Raw genomic sequence first — 15,662 nt, 5'->3', positions numbered from 1 at the left:
CGGTGGGTTCACACGTGTGCGTGAACTTTATGGTACAGAACACGACCCTCATTATACTATGGCTTAAGAAATACTCGTATCTGATTGGCTGGCAGGTAGCAGGTGGTGGAACCTCAACAGTGCTCAGTGTGTCCACATTCATTAATAATCACGTCCATGTTTATGTTGAATCATCGTAGCATTTAGTTTAAAACACTGAACTGAACTGAGTGTGTGTGATGTTTTATCAGCTATTTTAATTATTGGTTATTTATACACTGTAATAACTCCATTACTCTGGACTGAGTGAGTTACGGCTTTAACCTGTTCTGCTTTAGGTGGTGACAGCAGTTGAATCTGTAATGAGGTAAATAAAACACGTTCAGCATGAGGTTCACATCACAACATGAATAACTTCATTTCATCAGCAATAAAAGGGTTTATCACACCACTGTAGGTGCACTGTCCTGTCCTGTCCTGTCCTGTCCTGTCCTGTCCTGTCCTGTGTGTCTGTATCTTCATTCTGAAGCAGCCGCACTCACCTGAGCAGATCCCCATCCTGAGAAGATCTCCATTCAGAGCTGAGTTTTTGTCCTAAGCAGAACCTCATCCTGAGCAGATCCCTGTTCGGAGCAGATCATCGTCCTGAGCAGATCCCTGTCCTTGGAAGAACCACGTCCTAAGCAGATCCCTGACCTCAGAAGAACCTCATCCTGAACAGATCCATGACCTCAGAAGATCCTCGTCCTGAGCAGATCCCTGACCTCAGAAGATCCTCGTTCTGAGCAGATCCCTATCCTTAGAAGATCCTGATCAGATTCTTGTCCTCAAAAGATCCTCGTCCTGAGCAGATCCCTGTCCTCAGAAGATCTCACAGATTGCTACCTAAGTAAGCTGTGTGTCTCCTGATTTATTGCTGCAGGTTGTGATAAGTTGAACTGAAATAATAAAACTATACAATCACTAACTGAGTTACTGACTCTGGTTTTCTGCTCTAACCTGATTTATGTTTCTGAACGGACCTGAGGATCCTGGTCAGGGTCCAAACACCCCCTGCATTCACTCCCACTAATTCAGTCAGAGCCAAATTTTAAAAAATCTGAGTTTAGATGTTTAAGGATCCTGTAGCTGTGATTGTCTGATACCATCAATCAACACTCGATCAGCTAGAAGTGTTTATTAACAATTATACATCTATTTATAATTATTAACAATTTATTTTTAAAAAGTTTAATATATCTGTGTAAACCTTTCATGCATTTTTATTTACAGCATTTACATAAAATTATCTTTATACAATTAAGAGCAAGTAACATCATCTAAGCGTCCAGAGGAACTTTAACCTGGAGGTTCTCATGGAGCGCTTATTGTTTTACACCTGCAGGTATTTGGCTTCATCTGCTGGACTGTATTGTGGTCACCAGCACCAGCACACGATGGTCCATCTAGTCCAGAGCAAATCATTTAAGATCTAAAAATCTCTTTAAATTCACTTTGTTAAGTTCTGCACCCCTCCAGACCCCCAGAATGTTCTGTAGAGTGTTAGTGGTATTCAAACCTAATGATCAGGAGAACATGAAGCCTGGGGGCCACATCATCCTGGAATACTGGAATCTCGTCAGGTTAACTTTTATTAATCTACTATTATAAATAATTACAATAAATATTGGATCCCCCCGTTTTAAAACCAGGATTAAAAGCAAGTCTATAAACAGTGGGAGCAGCTTTGTAATCCATTAATGATGAACATCCTTCCAAAAGTAATGAAGCATTTGATGAATGAGTGTCACTGTTCATGTTAAACACAGATGTTTGACCACTGATTATCGTCCAGATGTATAAAAGTAATTAATCATGTTATTATGGTACAAAATTCAAATCTAAAACCTTTTCACTGCCACCTCGCACGTTCCTGTTTTTTGGATCGTGGATCGTGTGTTTGGTCTCGGCTACGATGCCGGCTCCGAACTCTGACCCTGTCCTCAAAGGTTTGGTCTCCGTCGTTCTCCTCCTTATCTTCATCCATCAGGTGCTTTATCAGTTCGCTCAGGTCGTCCTCCTGAGATGTTGGAGGCCTGACACCCGTCCTGGTCCTAATCCTGGTGGCCAGGTCACAGTCCAGCTCACGCTCCGATGCTGCCTGAAGTTTTTGGTAAAGCTCCACAGCATGAGGGGTTTTGGAGAGAAGAGATTCGGGTTCAACACCCCTCATCAGCTTATGAGCCACGGCGTGCACCAGTGGACCACAGTACAACCTGATCAGCAACACCACGACAAAGCAGGAGGGAATAAATAAAGGGTCACACTTATAAAATGATTCAGATGTATAACTGAACCAGTATCATAAGAGTAAATCGGCCATTTAAAACATCTAAATAATAATGAGTTATTAACAGTTTTGATTAGATGATGGTGCTTGGCTGTAACACCTCCTAATTAAATGTTAATGACAGTGTAAAGTGGGTGTACCTTGATAATTCTGGTTCAGGTACTGGATTATTCAGTAGCTGGTTTAGGTTGTAGCCGTCCCTCAGACAGCACCGCCACTGACTGTAGGCGTGAGCTAACTCCAGATCTACAATCCTCGCACCCCTCCGGACCTTCGGGGCTCTAAGGTTTTCAAGTCTCCGAATCACTGCGCCTGCCTCAGCAAACAAGCAACCAATAGTGTTAAAAATTAACTTATAAACTCTATTTATACTCTATATATCTTCTTTTCCAGCCTGATCTTTACCATCATCAGCACGACGCTCTCTACGCAGTTCTCCGTACACCAGGCCGATCAGTAAAGCCCAGAAGATTTCTGCTCTAGGCTCGGGTTGTGCGTGGTTTAGCCAGAAGGTCGTGGTGTACACGGCGAGCTGCAGATTCTCAGGGATGCAATAAGAATCCGGGATCGAAGAAACACGCAAAGACTCCAACAGAACCTGCAGATGCAAACCATGTGGCGCCTGCGACAGAAAATCACTGAACGTTAGTCGATGCACTGATGAAACCCTTTATCTTTTCTTCCATGTTTAGCAATGTGGTGCTAAATTATTCGGTCAGTCTGTTTAAGCTGGTGTCTCTTTAAGTCGCTGGACTGAAACAAAGGTCGATCTTGCAGGCTGCACCCATTCATTAAAGTAATTGTCATAGTGTTGTTCTAGTTTTTATGTATTTTGATTTCCCAAGTACTCCTGTGTACACCGTGCTGGCTGTGGTGGGCCATCAGGAGGCACAAACCTCCTCTGAGGCATTAAATCACTGGCTGCTTCTTTCCACCAGCCAGCAGTGGATTCCTACAGTGAACCCTAACACACAGAGAGGACTGTGCCATGTATTCCTCTACTGCTTAAATCCGCACTGCAACCGGACTGTGGGAGACTCCCCTGCCAGTCGTGTCTGTTTAGTGTGCGTCCAGACTGGTGGTATCACCCAGACTCGGGAGAAGGTGAGCAAACCCTAGAGCATTAGACTGCTGAGCCCAATTTATGTTCATCTTAAGGGGGTTTAGTCCATTTATTCCTTATTCCATTAAATGGCAAGTTGTTTACAGACCAGTATTGGTAAATTGTGGATGTGTAAACACGCTTATGTACAGTGGCTATAAACATTTGGTATTTATTAAGCTTCATTAGTAATACTTGTGTGTTTAAGCTGTCTGTACACATTTAGAACTTTTCTATGCATATTAATAAATAAAAAGCTTTATGTCTAAATAGTTCTAAGTAAATTATAGAGTAAATATATTAAATAGTTCTGAAGCTCTTTACCTCCCACAGTGTGTCCAGGTAAAGGTGTGATACTGCACACCTCGGTAGCTCAGCAGGAACCTGGGTCCTGGTCAGCTGCAGTTTTTGTCGGTCGTGTTCCTCCACCGTCTCTGCAGCAGACATGCTGGATTCACTACCGTCCTGCCTCCTCGCACAAAGCAGTACACCATACATCACACGGCGTGGGAGCAGAGACATTTTATTACTGCTGTCCAGATCATAATTCTCCACCTGGTGTTTCAGCCTGATGCGCTTCAGTATCAGGACGTCGATGATCGGGGAGCTTAATTTTCCTTCTGCAAAAGGTTTCAGCATCCAGTCTGGTAAGCTCTGTAAGGGACCTGGAGGTCTGCTCTGAGGTTCTCCACTTATAAAGAACTGCTCTATGGAGCTGGAATCGAGTCGGTACTCCTGCATTCCCTGATAAAGCTCTGTACGAATTCTGGCTGATTTTATTTTATCTTTTTGGCTCAGAAGGGCATTGATGGCTTCTTCTGGGTTGGAGAAACGAGACAGCCATATGAGCAACCCATCGATATTGCCGGCTCCTCCAAATTTGGTTGAGAACTTGGCCCAATTTGGAAACAAACCCCTCTCTAGTTTAGAGTAGTCGTTGCCCAAGATGGTGGCGACAAGTGGAAGCAGAGACTCGTTCATGTTCTTATAAACAGAACGGAGGTTTGAACAACAAAACCACCTGGCAGGGATGTAACTTTGTGTAGAGTTTGTTATGTTCTTCCACTGGAAGTGATTGATGGGCAGAACACCACCTCTGATGTTAAATATGTAAAAATCACTGTCGTTGGACAGAACTGGACAGTTCCACTCGTTGGCCAAAGCAGCCAGTTCCCAATCCGCCTCTGCAAGACACTGGATGGAGGGAACACCGAGCTTCTGCAGGGTTTGCTGAAACACCTTTTCGACGAGAATTGGTAGCACTGTTCCTGCCTGGCCTCTCGACACAACGTTGGCTTTTTTAATTCTGTCTTGGGATCTTTTAATCAAGGTTTCTAATTTTTTATCACTGCTGTCATTCCCTCCATCAAACACGACGTAAGGCTTTATATTACACTGGTCAAGGTTTTTAAAAAACTGTGTGATGACGTCCATGAACGCATCATAATCTCCACCGTGTATTTGGTCCAGCCCATTATCATGGTACAGGGTGTGGCAGAAGTTTGATCCATCGATGATGACCTTGCTGTCTCTAAACCAAAGCGGCTTCAGGAAATCACTGTTGTTCTCGATGAAGCTTTTTAGTCCCAGTACTCCCATAGCTGGCAAGTACAGACAGTTAAGCAGAGGTGTATAAAGAACATGAAAGCCAGACTTGAGTAAAAGTACAAGTATTTTACCAGAAATGTACTTTGATAAAAGTAAAAGTCACCTTTTAGAATATTACTGGAGTAAAAGTCTCTGATGTTTAATGTACTTAAGTATCAAAAGCAGAGAACGCAAGTGGTCAGAATTTTGAAAAATATGAAGATTGTTCTTTTAATCCTGCAAAGCACCTTAACAATGGAGCCGACCCCAAACCTACAGAAAAACCAGGTCTTCACATCATAAGAATTCATAGAACAAAATACATTTTCTTTCCTCTGAACATGATTTGTGCCAAATCATCATTATAATCAGCTGTTTGAATCATGTCATGATTTAGTTGTTTTTACCTCATTATTAGCCCTATCCTGTGTCCATGGATTAAAAGTAATTCTGCATTATCTTTACTGTCCCTTTTTTTTCCTGATTTGGGTTGTACATCCAAGTCATAGATAATCCCAATAACCCATAACCACTGAATTCATTTGAAGCAAAATTCAAGAGAGTTTAACAAAACTGTGCGGCACTTTTAGCCCTTTAATGATCTGTTAAACCATTCGGTTGAGCTTAGTTTGAGTCTAAATACTTGGGTAGAAAAAGCTGTATTTAAATCATCTTGTTTGGGTCAGATCTGCTCCCTGGTTGACATGTGGAGTTCTGTTCTGAAATGCTGATATTTCTGTATCTTTGGGTAAAACATGAGAGGCACTAAATCCGATACGAACAAACTAGTTTAACTCGTTAGATCATTTTTAGAGAATGTGTTTAACCACAGATTCACCAAACCTGCAGCCTCACATCCCACTTCATTTAGCTACCAAATTTCTTGCCGTTTGCAAATATATGGAAGTAAAAGTAAAAATGTTCTTTAGAAAATGTAGTACAAGTAAAAAGTAAAAGTTGTCATTGTTGTATAAACTAGACATGAACAGAACAAATGGAAACTGGAGATTATTTTCTTAATCAGTAAATCAGGACAAATCACAAAACCAAGAAGTATCGAGTATTTAAACAGAGAAAACCAGTATATTTAAATTTAATCCTACCTGCAGCAGCGTATTTAAGATCTGAGATCTGTTCTGCTTCAGATTTGTTTTCTATTCAGATCAGTTCAGATCAGATCATTTTTAATTCAGATCACTTCTGGTAAACTGAAACTTAACATGAACTGAGAGGAAACAGAAAGTAAAGCAATCGTATCACCATTTATTAATACTATAAAACAATATGAACCGAGTGGTTCCAGTTTTACTGCTCTGGTCACAGGAGAACCTCCCAACTCCATTTTACAGTTTATTCTGAGAAGTGTATTGTACAATATAAATATAAATTGACATTAAAAGTGTACAAAACCCATCATATTATTTATAAAGTTAAACAGGATCTTCTTGCAAAATATTGTTCAGTAATATTTATTTTGTCCAAATGGAATATGAAACAGCACTCAGTGGCTTCTATTCACAAATGTGGTTAATTCTTTGAAAATTCATTTATAATATGTTTGTTGCTCTCTTATCCTGCATGGGTATTCGGACACAAATCAGATTTCAAGATTTCAATCAGATACAAATCCAGTTTTACCACAACTCAGTCGTGTTCCTGCTCAAAATTAAAATCCTGCAAAGAATAATAGCAAAGATTAACTGTTAGACCAGCGTGATTTTTAATTAACAAAACAACAATTAAAAACATCCTCAGAAGATCATCGTCCTTAGCAGAATCCTGTTCTGAGCAGATCCCTATCCTCAGAAGATCCTGAGCAGATCCCTGTCCTCAGAAGATCCTGAGCAGATCCCTGTCCTCAGAAGATCCTGAGCAGATCCCTGTCCTCAGAAGATCCTGAGCAGATCCCTATCCTCAGAAGATCCACTGCGGTAAAGTTGGTTTCATTTCCGGATTTCTTTCTTCAATAGCTTTTAAAAGATGCGTACTGTGGTAACCTGGCAAATTGACCTGGAGGCTACCGTGTAGAAATGTTCACCAGAACAGAGCAGAAGGTCGAGAGTTGTAAATTCTTTCTTTTTCTTCTTTCTTTTTCACAGTTTACACATATATGCATCCATTCATATGATCACACACCTACATTAAGCAGTAATTCACTCAACATACAGTCTCTCTAGTGAGAAGGTCATTCCAATCAAATACTTCCTCAATTACACCTTTAGCTCACCTTAAATATCTATAGCCCCTCCCACTGGACTAAACCAATATTACCCCCGGTGCTTTCAAGGGAAACCAACATATCCTAGTCACAAACAAAGCAATAAATAGTTAGCCCTAGTACCGTCTTTACTTAAATTAATTACTTTACATGCATGTTAAATATGTTTTATCAAAGTTAAGACTTTAACATTCTTTGTTTTTCCAGGTCGACCTGTACTCCCTGTTTTTAACAGCTCATCGCTTTGAATTATGATAGAATAAATAAACAGGCTTCACACAATATTTATACCTCTCAGACTACATGTTATTAGTTTATTGTTGTGAGGTTTTTGAGGTTTTTTGAAATGAAATCGTTTCAGTGGCTTTTGAACAAATGTTCTGAAAAATAAGTTAATCAAATGGAACCAACATGACAAACATCACCTCTTAAACTGGCAACTTAATTACTGCCTTATTAAGCTGACAGAATTTAATAATAAAAAAATCAATAACTTCCAAACAATTCTTCAAAACGCTCCACAAGTTAAACTTCATCAATTGTAAGCCAGAAGACAACTTACACCTGCTATACTGACACTGTCATCCTTTATTACGTAGTAATAACTGAGTTTTATAAAATAATTTCAATAGGTTTTAAAGTATTCGTCATATTGCTCCAAAACAAGTTGTATATTATCAAGTGTAACCCACATTACATACTACAACTCTTATACTGATACTTTTACCCTTTATTTCATAGTAATAACAGATTTGTATTAAATAAATTCAATAACTTTTAAACCAGTGGTCATATTGCTCCAAAACAAGTTGTATAATTGGTGACAGTATCAGTATGAGGTGTAGTATGTAACGTGGGTTACACTTGATAAAATACAACTCATTTAAAAGTTATTGAAATTATTGAATAAAAATTGAAAGGTGACGGTCAATGTAAGAGTTGTAGTTTAAAATGAGTATTTTTATAAAACACAGTTTGTTTTGGAGCAATATGAGCAGTTGTTCAAAAGCTATTCAAATAAATTCACAGAAATAAATCTACCATCAGAATTCAGCTCATGTTAAAGCGGCCAGTTGTGTAGAAGGCAGTTGTTCATATACTGCTTATTATGGAGCAACACTGTCATTTCATCAAAAGACCAAATAAAAGATAAATTAACCGATATATGTGCTGTAGCATAAGGGGTTGGAATTCAGTACATATTGTTTTGAAGCAATATATTATCAACAAGATTGGAATTTTCACAAGAGCCTTTTATTACAGGCCTGCAGATGTTAAAATCACCAGGATAAGAGGTTTAGTAAATCATATATGAGCTACACTTGTGTGTTTTACTGTGTATTGTAATCTGTAGACGTTCACTCAGCACTCGCTGTGCTCACGGCTGCATGTAGAACACAACATGCTGTGTGGATTTCAGAAGACAAACATTTGTGAAGTAAAGTAAAGCTGTAGCTGCTTGTCTTGGATGTCAGAAATGATCATTTGCTGTTATTAAGCCTATAGCAGCACCGTTCAACAGCTATTGAAGAAAGAAATCTCACAGATTGCTACCTAAGTAAGCTGTGCGTCTCCTGATTTATTGCTGCAGGTTGTGATTAGTTGAGTTGAAACCCTAAAACTATACAATCACTAACTGAGAGTTACGACTCTGGTTTTCTGCTCTAACCTGATCTGCACTTCTGAACAGACCTGAGGATCCTGGTCAGGGTCCAAACACCCCTTGCATTCACTCCCACTATTTTAGTCAGAGCCAAATCTTACTGTTTCAATATGAATAATATTTTACATGTTCAAATGAAATATAAATACGAGTTTAGATGTTTAAGGATCTTTTTGTTGTGATTGTCTGATACCATCAATCAACCAGAATGACATAAAAACATTTTTATTTATTTATTTATTATGAGCACAAAACATTCCACCATATCTATATATTCCATAACATCAATGTAGTTTTAGATGTGTGATATTTGATTAGATTAAACAACAATTATTAAAAGCATATTGTTTTTTTAACAGTGATAAATCTATTCATGCATTGAATTTGTAGACAGATATAAAAAACTTTTAAAAACAAATAAGAGCAAGTAACATCTAAACATTCACAGAGCGGTCAGTTTGACCTCCTTTAACCTGGAGGTTCTCATGGAGCGCTTATTGTTTTACACCTGCAGGTATTTGGCTCCATCTGCTGGACTGTATTGTGGTCACCACCATCAGCACACGATGGTCCATCTAGTCCAGAGCAAATCATTTAAGATCTTAAAATCTCTTTAAATTCACTTTGTTAAATTCTGCACCCCTCCAGACCCCCAGAATGTTCTGTAGAGTTTTTATGGTATTCAAACCTAATGATCAGGAGAACATGAAGCCTGGGGGCCACATCATCCTGAAATACTGGAACCTCGTCAGGTTAACTTTTATTAATCTAATATTATAAATAATGGTGGAGATAGTTAGTTTTTCACTTAATTTTAAACCATGATTAAAAGTGAGTCTATAAACAGTGGGAGCCTAGTGGGTACAGCATTGGGCTACCAATGGAAAGGTTGTGGATTCGAATTTCAATCACTGTTGGGCCCTTGAACAAGGTCCTTAATTCTTTTGGCTTCAGGGCGGCAGTACAGCTACCAAACCGGCTGGGATATGCGGAATTTTTTTTTATTGTTCTCTAGACGTATATATGAGAAAAGTGTCCTATAATTTGAGATCACACGTCCTGACTTCATCTTACATCAACTAGTGAGCTAGTTAAAAAATCAATTAATTATTGACATTTCTTTCAAAAGTAATGAAGCACTTGATGCATGAGTGAATCTATAGACACTGTTAATGTAAAATGCAGATTTCTGTCACTGGTTGACCGCTGATTATCGTCCAAATGCAGGATAATTAATTATAAAAGGAAGAAAAATATAAAGTATAAAAGTAATTTATCATGATATTACAGTACTAAATTAAAATCTACATTAAAATCTAAAACATTTTACTGACACCGCGGTCTCCGCCGTTTTTCTCCTTAGTTCATCAGGTGCCTCATCTGTTCGCTCAGGTCACCGTCCAGGTCACGGTCCAGCTCACGCTGCGATGCTGCCTGGAGTTTTTGGTAAAGCTCCACAGCATGAGGGGTTTTGGAGAGAAGAGATTTGGGTTTAACACCCCTCATCAGCTCATGAGCCACGCCGTGCACCAGTGGACCACAGTACAACCTGATCAGCAACACCACGACAAAGCAGGAGAGATTCAATAAAGGTTTCAGTTATACACCTGAATCATTTTATAAGAGTAAATCTGCCATTTAAAAACATCTAAATTTATATTCTATGCATATTTGTAGCTTCTTTACCAGCCTGATCTTTACCATTCTCAGTGTGACGTTCTCTACACAGTTCTCCGTACACCAAGCCTCAATAATAACTAGTTTATAACGGTTTTGATTAGACGGGGGTGTTTGGACAAAATGAACCATGATGGTTACACCTATTATGAGTCGCTACAGTGGATCATTCACTGTTTGGACAATCCTCTAACAAATAAAATGAATAAAGCCTTGCGATGGATTGATGCTCTTTCCAGGGTTCATGCCTTGTGCTTAATCATTTTGGATGTAACAGCTGATAAAAATGAAATGAAACTTAAACAAGTTCACGGTATTCTTTATATTCCAGTTTATTTATTAGTGTTTAAACTTCTAAGAATATAAAAGCGTGGTTTTATCACCCAGAAACTAACCACTGGCTGCTTCCCTATCAGGTTCTATTTCTGGGTGTTAATGAGGGGAATTTTTAGTATCGGAGTCTCATTTTCCAATACCAAAAAGATACTAGCAATCTTCATCCCCGCCTTATCCTGCCACTGGTGAGATTTTAGTAAAGAAGACTTGGTTAACATTGTTCTATTCTGATTAATCCGAACCTGCCTTAATGTTATATAACATATAGCTGAAACCTTTCAGCAGGAATGTGTGAAGGTGCGCTGACGTGCTGTAACACCTCTTACTTATCTAAATGTTACTTAAATGTTAAAGGCAGTGTAAAAACAGGAAGTGGGTGTACCTTGATAATTCTGGTTCAGGTACTGGATTATTCAGTAGCTGGTTCAGACCGTAACCGTCCCTCAGACAGCACCGCCACTGACTGTAGGCGTGAGCTAACTCCAGATCTACAGTCCTCGCACTCTTCTGGACCTTTAGGGCTTCAAGTTTTTCAAGTCTCTGAATCACTGCACCTGCCTCAGCAAACAAGCAACCAATAGTGTTAAAAATAACCTTATAAACTCTATTTATACTTTATGCACATTTCTATCTTCTTCCTGATCTTACCCTCTCTACGCAGTTCTCCGTACACCAGGCCGATCAGTAAAGCCCAGAAGATTTCTGCTCTAGGTCGCGCCTGGTTTCGCCAAAAGGTGGTGATGTACACGGGTAGCTGCAGATTCTCAGGGATGCAGTAGGAATCCGTGATCGAAGAAACATTCAAAGACTTCAGCAGAACCTGCAGACGCAAACCATGCGGCGCCTGCGACAGAAAATCAACAGAACGTTAGTCGATGCACTGTCACAACCTTCCGTGCTTCTTTCCACCAGCCAGCAGTGGATTCCTACAATGAACCCCAACACACAGAGAGGACCGAGCTACGTATTTCTCCACCGCTCAAACTCCGGCGCCACAACCACACTGTGGGAGACTCACTGTCCAGCCGTCCCTTCCCCTGCCAGTCATGTCTGTTTAGTGTCCGTCCAGACTGGTGGTACCAACAAGACTCATAAAAAGGTGAGCAAACGCATTAGACTGCTCCATTGATTCCATTAAATGTTTAAAAATTCAGTAAAAAAAATTTTTTTTTAATGCGAAAGCTATTAGAAATTATAGAGTAAATATATGAAATAACTCTGAAGCTCTTTACCTCCCACAGTGTGTCCAGGTAAAGGTGTGATACTGCACACCTCGGTAGCTCAGCAGGAACCCGGGTCCTGGTCAGCTGCAGTTTTTGTCTGTCGTGTTCCTCCACCGTCTCTGCAGCAGACATGCTGGCTTCACTACCGTCCTGCCTCCTCGCACAAAGCAGTACACCATACATCACACGGCGTGGGAGCAGAGACACTTTATTACTGCTGTCCAGATCATAATTCTCCACCTGGTACTTCAGCCTGATGCGCTTCAGTATCAGGACGTTGACGATCGAAGAGCCTAATTTTCCATCTGCAAAAGGTTTCAGCATCCAGTCTGGTAAGCTCTGTAAGGGACCTGGAGGTCTGCTCTGAGGTTCTCCACTTATAAAGAACTTCTTAATAGAGCTGGAATCGAGTCGGTACTCCTGCATTCCCTGATAAAGCTCTGTACGAATTCTGGCCGATTTTGTTTTATCTTTTTGGCTCAGAAGGGCTTTGATGGCGTCTTCTGGGTTGGAGAAACGAGACAGCCATATGAGCAACCCATCAATATTGCCAGCTCCTCCAGATTTGGTTGAGAACTTGGCCCAATTTGGAAACAAACCCCTCTCTAGGTTAGAGTAGTCGTTGCCCAAGATGGTGGAGAAAAGAGGAAGCAGAGACTCGTTCATGTTATTATAAACAGAACGGAGATTTGAACAACAAAACCACATGGCAGGGATGTAACTTTGTGTGGTGTTTGTTATGTTCTTCCACTGGAAGTGATTGATGGGCAGAACACCACCTCTGATGTTAAATATGTAAAAATCACTGTCGTTGGACAGAACAGGACAGTTCCACTCGTTGGCCAAAGCAGCCAGTTCCCAATCCGCCTCTGCAAGACACTGGATGGAGGGAACGCCGAGTTTCTGCAGGGTTTGCTGAAACACCTCTTCCACAAGGATGGGTAGCACTGTTCCTTCCTGGCCTCTGGACACAGCGTTGGCTTTTTCGATTCTGTCTTGGGATCGTTGAATCAAGGTTTCTAATTTTTTATCACTGCTGTCATTCCCTCCATCAAATACGACATAGGGCTTTATATTACACTGGTCAAGGTTTTTAAAAAACTGTGTGATGACGTCCATGAACGCATCATAATCTCCACCGTGTATTTGGTCGAGCCCATTATCATGGTACAGGGCGTGGCAGAAGTTTGCTCCATCGATGATGACCTTGCTGTCTCTAAACAAACGATGCTCCAACAGATCATTCTTCTCGATGAAGCTTTTCAGTCCGCGTACTCCCATAGCTGGCAAGTACAGACAGTTAAGACATCAGGTGTACTTCGTTTTAAGGAAAATTTTTTAGCATGGTTAATTACTATAGTATTCTCTCCACTTTGGTATGTTTTTCGGATTTGTCCCCAGTTTTTCTCCCAAACTAGTCGTATCCAAACAACCCCCCCCCCCCCCCCCCCCCCCCCCCCTCCCGACAAGATCGGAAGCACAAGATGAAGTCCTGCCTGGTTAAATAAAGGTTAAATAAATCAAATAAAATAAAATCCTGGTTAAACGATGGACACAGTTCTCTGTGTATTCAGCATCTATTCCATTAATTCTACAGTCCAAGTAATTCATCTCACCCCAAATAAGGAAAAAAGCAAAAGGAAAGTTATAAACTTATTTTTGCAATTATAAGCCTGAAACCTTTCTGTCAGGGAAGTTCTGCAGATTTCAGAAAGATGTTCAGGATTTTAAAAGTCTGACTATTGTTGTATAAAATACATGAACAAACAGAACAAACAGAAACTGGAGATTATTTTCTTAATCAGTAAATCAGATCACAAAACCAAGAAGTATCGAGTATTTAAACAGAGAAAACCAGTATATTTAAATGTAATCCTACCTGTGGTGATGAAGATGAAGATGAAGTGTTTCGTGCAGCAGCGGATCTGAGATCTGAGATCAGTTCAGCTTCAGATCAGTTTTATTTCAGATCAGTTTCGATTCAGTTCAGATCAGGTCAGTTTTCATTCAGATCAGTTCTGGGAAACTGAAACTTAACATGAACTGAGAGGAAACAGAAAGTTAAGCAATCGTATCACCATTTATTAATACTATAAAAAGAATATGAAACCAGTGGTTCCAGTTTTACTGTTCTGGTCACAGGAGAACCTCCCAATTTTCCCAAAATATTTATTTTTAAAACGTTTTTTATTTCTTATAAGTGTATTATAAGCTCTGTGTTCGCGTTGCCTATTACAATTTTTCTTTCTTTTTCTTTTATATAGTGTATGTTTAGTGTGTATTTTCGTATATCCTATGGATATGGAGTCTTTTTATACCCAGGAGAGTGGCAAATACTTCGTTTATTCGAGGGACGAGCTGCTCGCTCTAAGAACAATGGGGCACACAGGTGTTACGGAGAATTCAGTTCCCCGTGTTTCCCCTTTAACGCGCATGTGCAAAAATCATGACGTTTTTTCAGTCGCTTCGTTGAGCGTCGGTTTATTTGGAATATGTATTTATAGCGGTATGTTCTTTTCACATTTCATGTTGTATGTTAAGTAGTTTGTGATTAAATACATACTTTAAAGTACTGAATGAACGACTGTCAGGGGTTTTATTGCTCCACCGCAAGTCAGAGGTTTTCACACTGCTGTCTTCAGCCTTGCTGTCAATCAACTATAATGAACGTGTCAGATTTATTTTTAAATAAATCCTAATACAGGACATGCTCTTATTCACACACTAGTCTGTTTATTCTCGTTTTGTCGCACAAGATAAAGTTTTGGTGCAGATACAAATAAACTATATGGTACAGGACAATAAGTAGTCTGTTATTATTTAAGGTTACTAATCTCAGCTGCACTACCATTTACTTTCAAGAATAGTTTCATTCATGGTGATCTCTCGTTCATTTAAACTTCACAAACTGCATCCATGTGATTTAAAAATTAACAAACAGTATGTAGAACAAGTTTAACCTATAGATCAGTCCATTATACTAACAACACAGGGGGGAACATATTTACCTGGAGACCTGGGGAATATGGTTCCCCACATGTATATCACTGTGTGTGTATTTATAAAACACTACAGTGATGCTGGTGATGTATTTAACTGTTGTTATTATGTAGAACAAGTTTAACCTATAGATCAGTCCATTATACTAACAACACAGGGGGGGGAACACATTTACCTGGAGACCTGGTTGGCAACCCACCAGTAGAGAAAGTGTATTGTATGTACTGAAGATTAGACCAAGGTTAACTGGGACGTTATTTCTAAAAAGTTTGCTTGTTGCTGTATTTTATTTTATGTTGCTCTTTTAGTTTATTTAAAAAGTAGATAGTAAATTAATCATTCATTTCTGTTTAGTAACTGCTTTATCCTGGTCATGGCCGTGGAGGATCCAGAACTGTTCCTGGGGAAACTGGACGTACGGCAGGAGTGCACTATGGATGTGATGCTAGTCAATCCCAGGGCACATCCCAGATTTTATTTTATTTCATTTTAAAAAATATATATTTTTATTAAGCTATAAATATGTATTTAAGTTTTAATTTGCATTG

At 39.6% G+C, this 15,662-nt stretch overlaps 2 protein-coding genes across 2 annotated transcripts; both read right to left on the bottom strand.

Moving 5' to 3' along the window:
• Window positions 1–1,870: 1,870 nt before the first annotated feature.
• On the bottom strand, window positions 1,871–5,009 carry LOC134301374 (protein asteroid homolog 1-like). Its single transcript, XM_062986058.1, has 4 exons — window positions 3,735–5,009; window positions 2,714–2,930; window positions 2,449–2,620; window positions 1,871–2,234 (listed from the first exon to the last, which is right to left on the bottom strand). The coding sequence occupies exons 1-4, from the start codon at window positions 5,007–5,009 to the stop codon at window positions 1,871–1,873; spliced, it is 2,028 nt and encodes a 675-aa protein (XP_062842128.1).
• Window positions 5,010–9,098: 4,089 nt separating this feature from the next.
• LOC134301377 (protein asteroid homolog 1-like) lies at window positions 9,099–14,493 on the bottom strand. Its single transcript, XM_062986061.1, has 5 exons — window positions 13,994–14,493; window positions 12,124–13,397; window positions 11,540–11,735; window positions 11,274–11,445; window positions 9,099–10,427 (listed from the first exon to the last, which is right to left on the bottom strand). The coding sequence occupies exons 2-5, from the start codon at window positions 13,393–13,395 to the stop codon at window positions 10,238–10,240; spliced, it is 1,830 nt and encodes a 609-aa protein (XP_062842131.1). The 5' UTR covers window positions 13,396–13,397; window positions 13,994–14,493; the 3' UTR covers window positions 9,099–10,237.
• Window positions 14,494–15,662: the final 1,169 nt, after the last annotated feature.

This window comes from Trichomycterus rosablanca, chromosome 23 (assembly GCF_030014385.1).
Source record: "Trichomycterus rosablanca isolate fTriRos1 chromosome 23, fTriRos1.hap1, whole genome shotgun sequence".
Taxonomy (NCBI): domain Eukaryota; kingdom Metazoa; phylum Chordata; class Actinopteri; order Siluriformes; family Trichomycteridae; genus Trichomycterus; species Trichomycterus rosablanca.
This window is presented reverse-complemented; position numbering and strand designations above follow the sequence as displayed.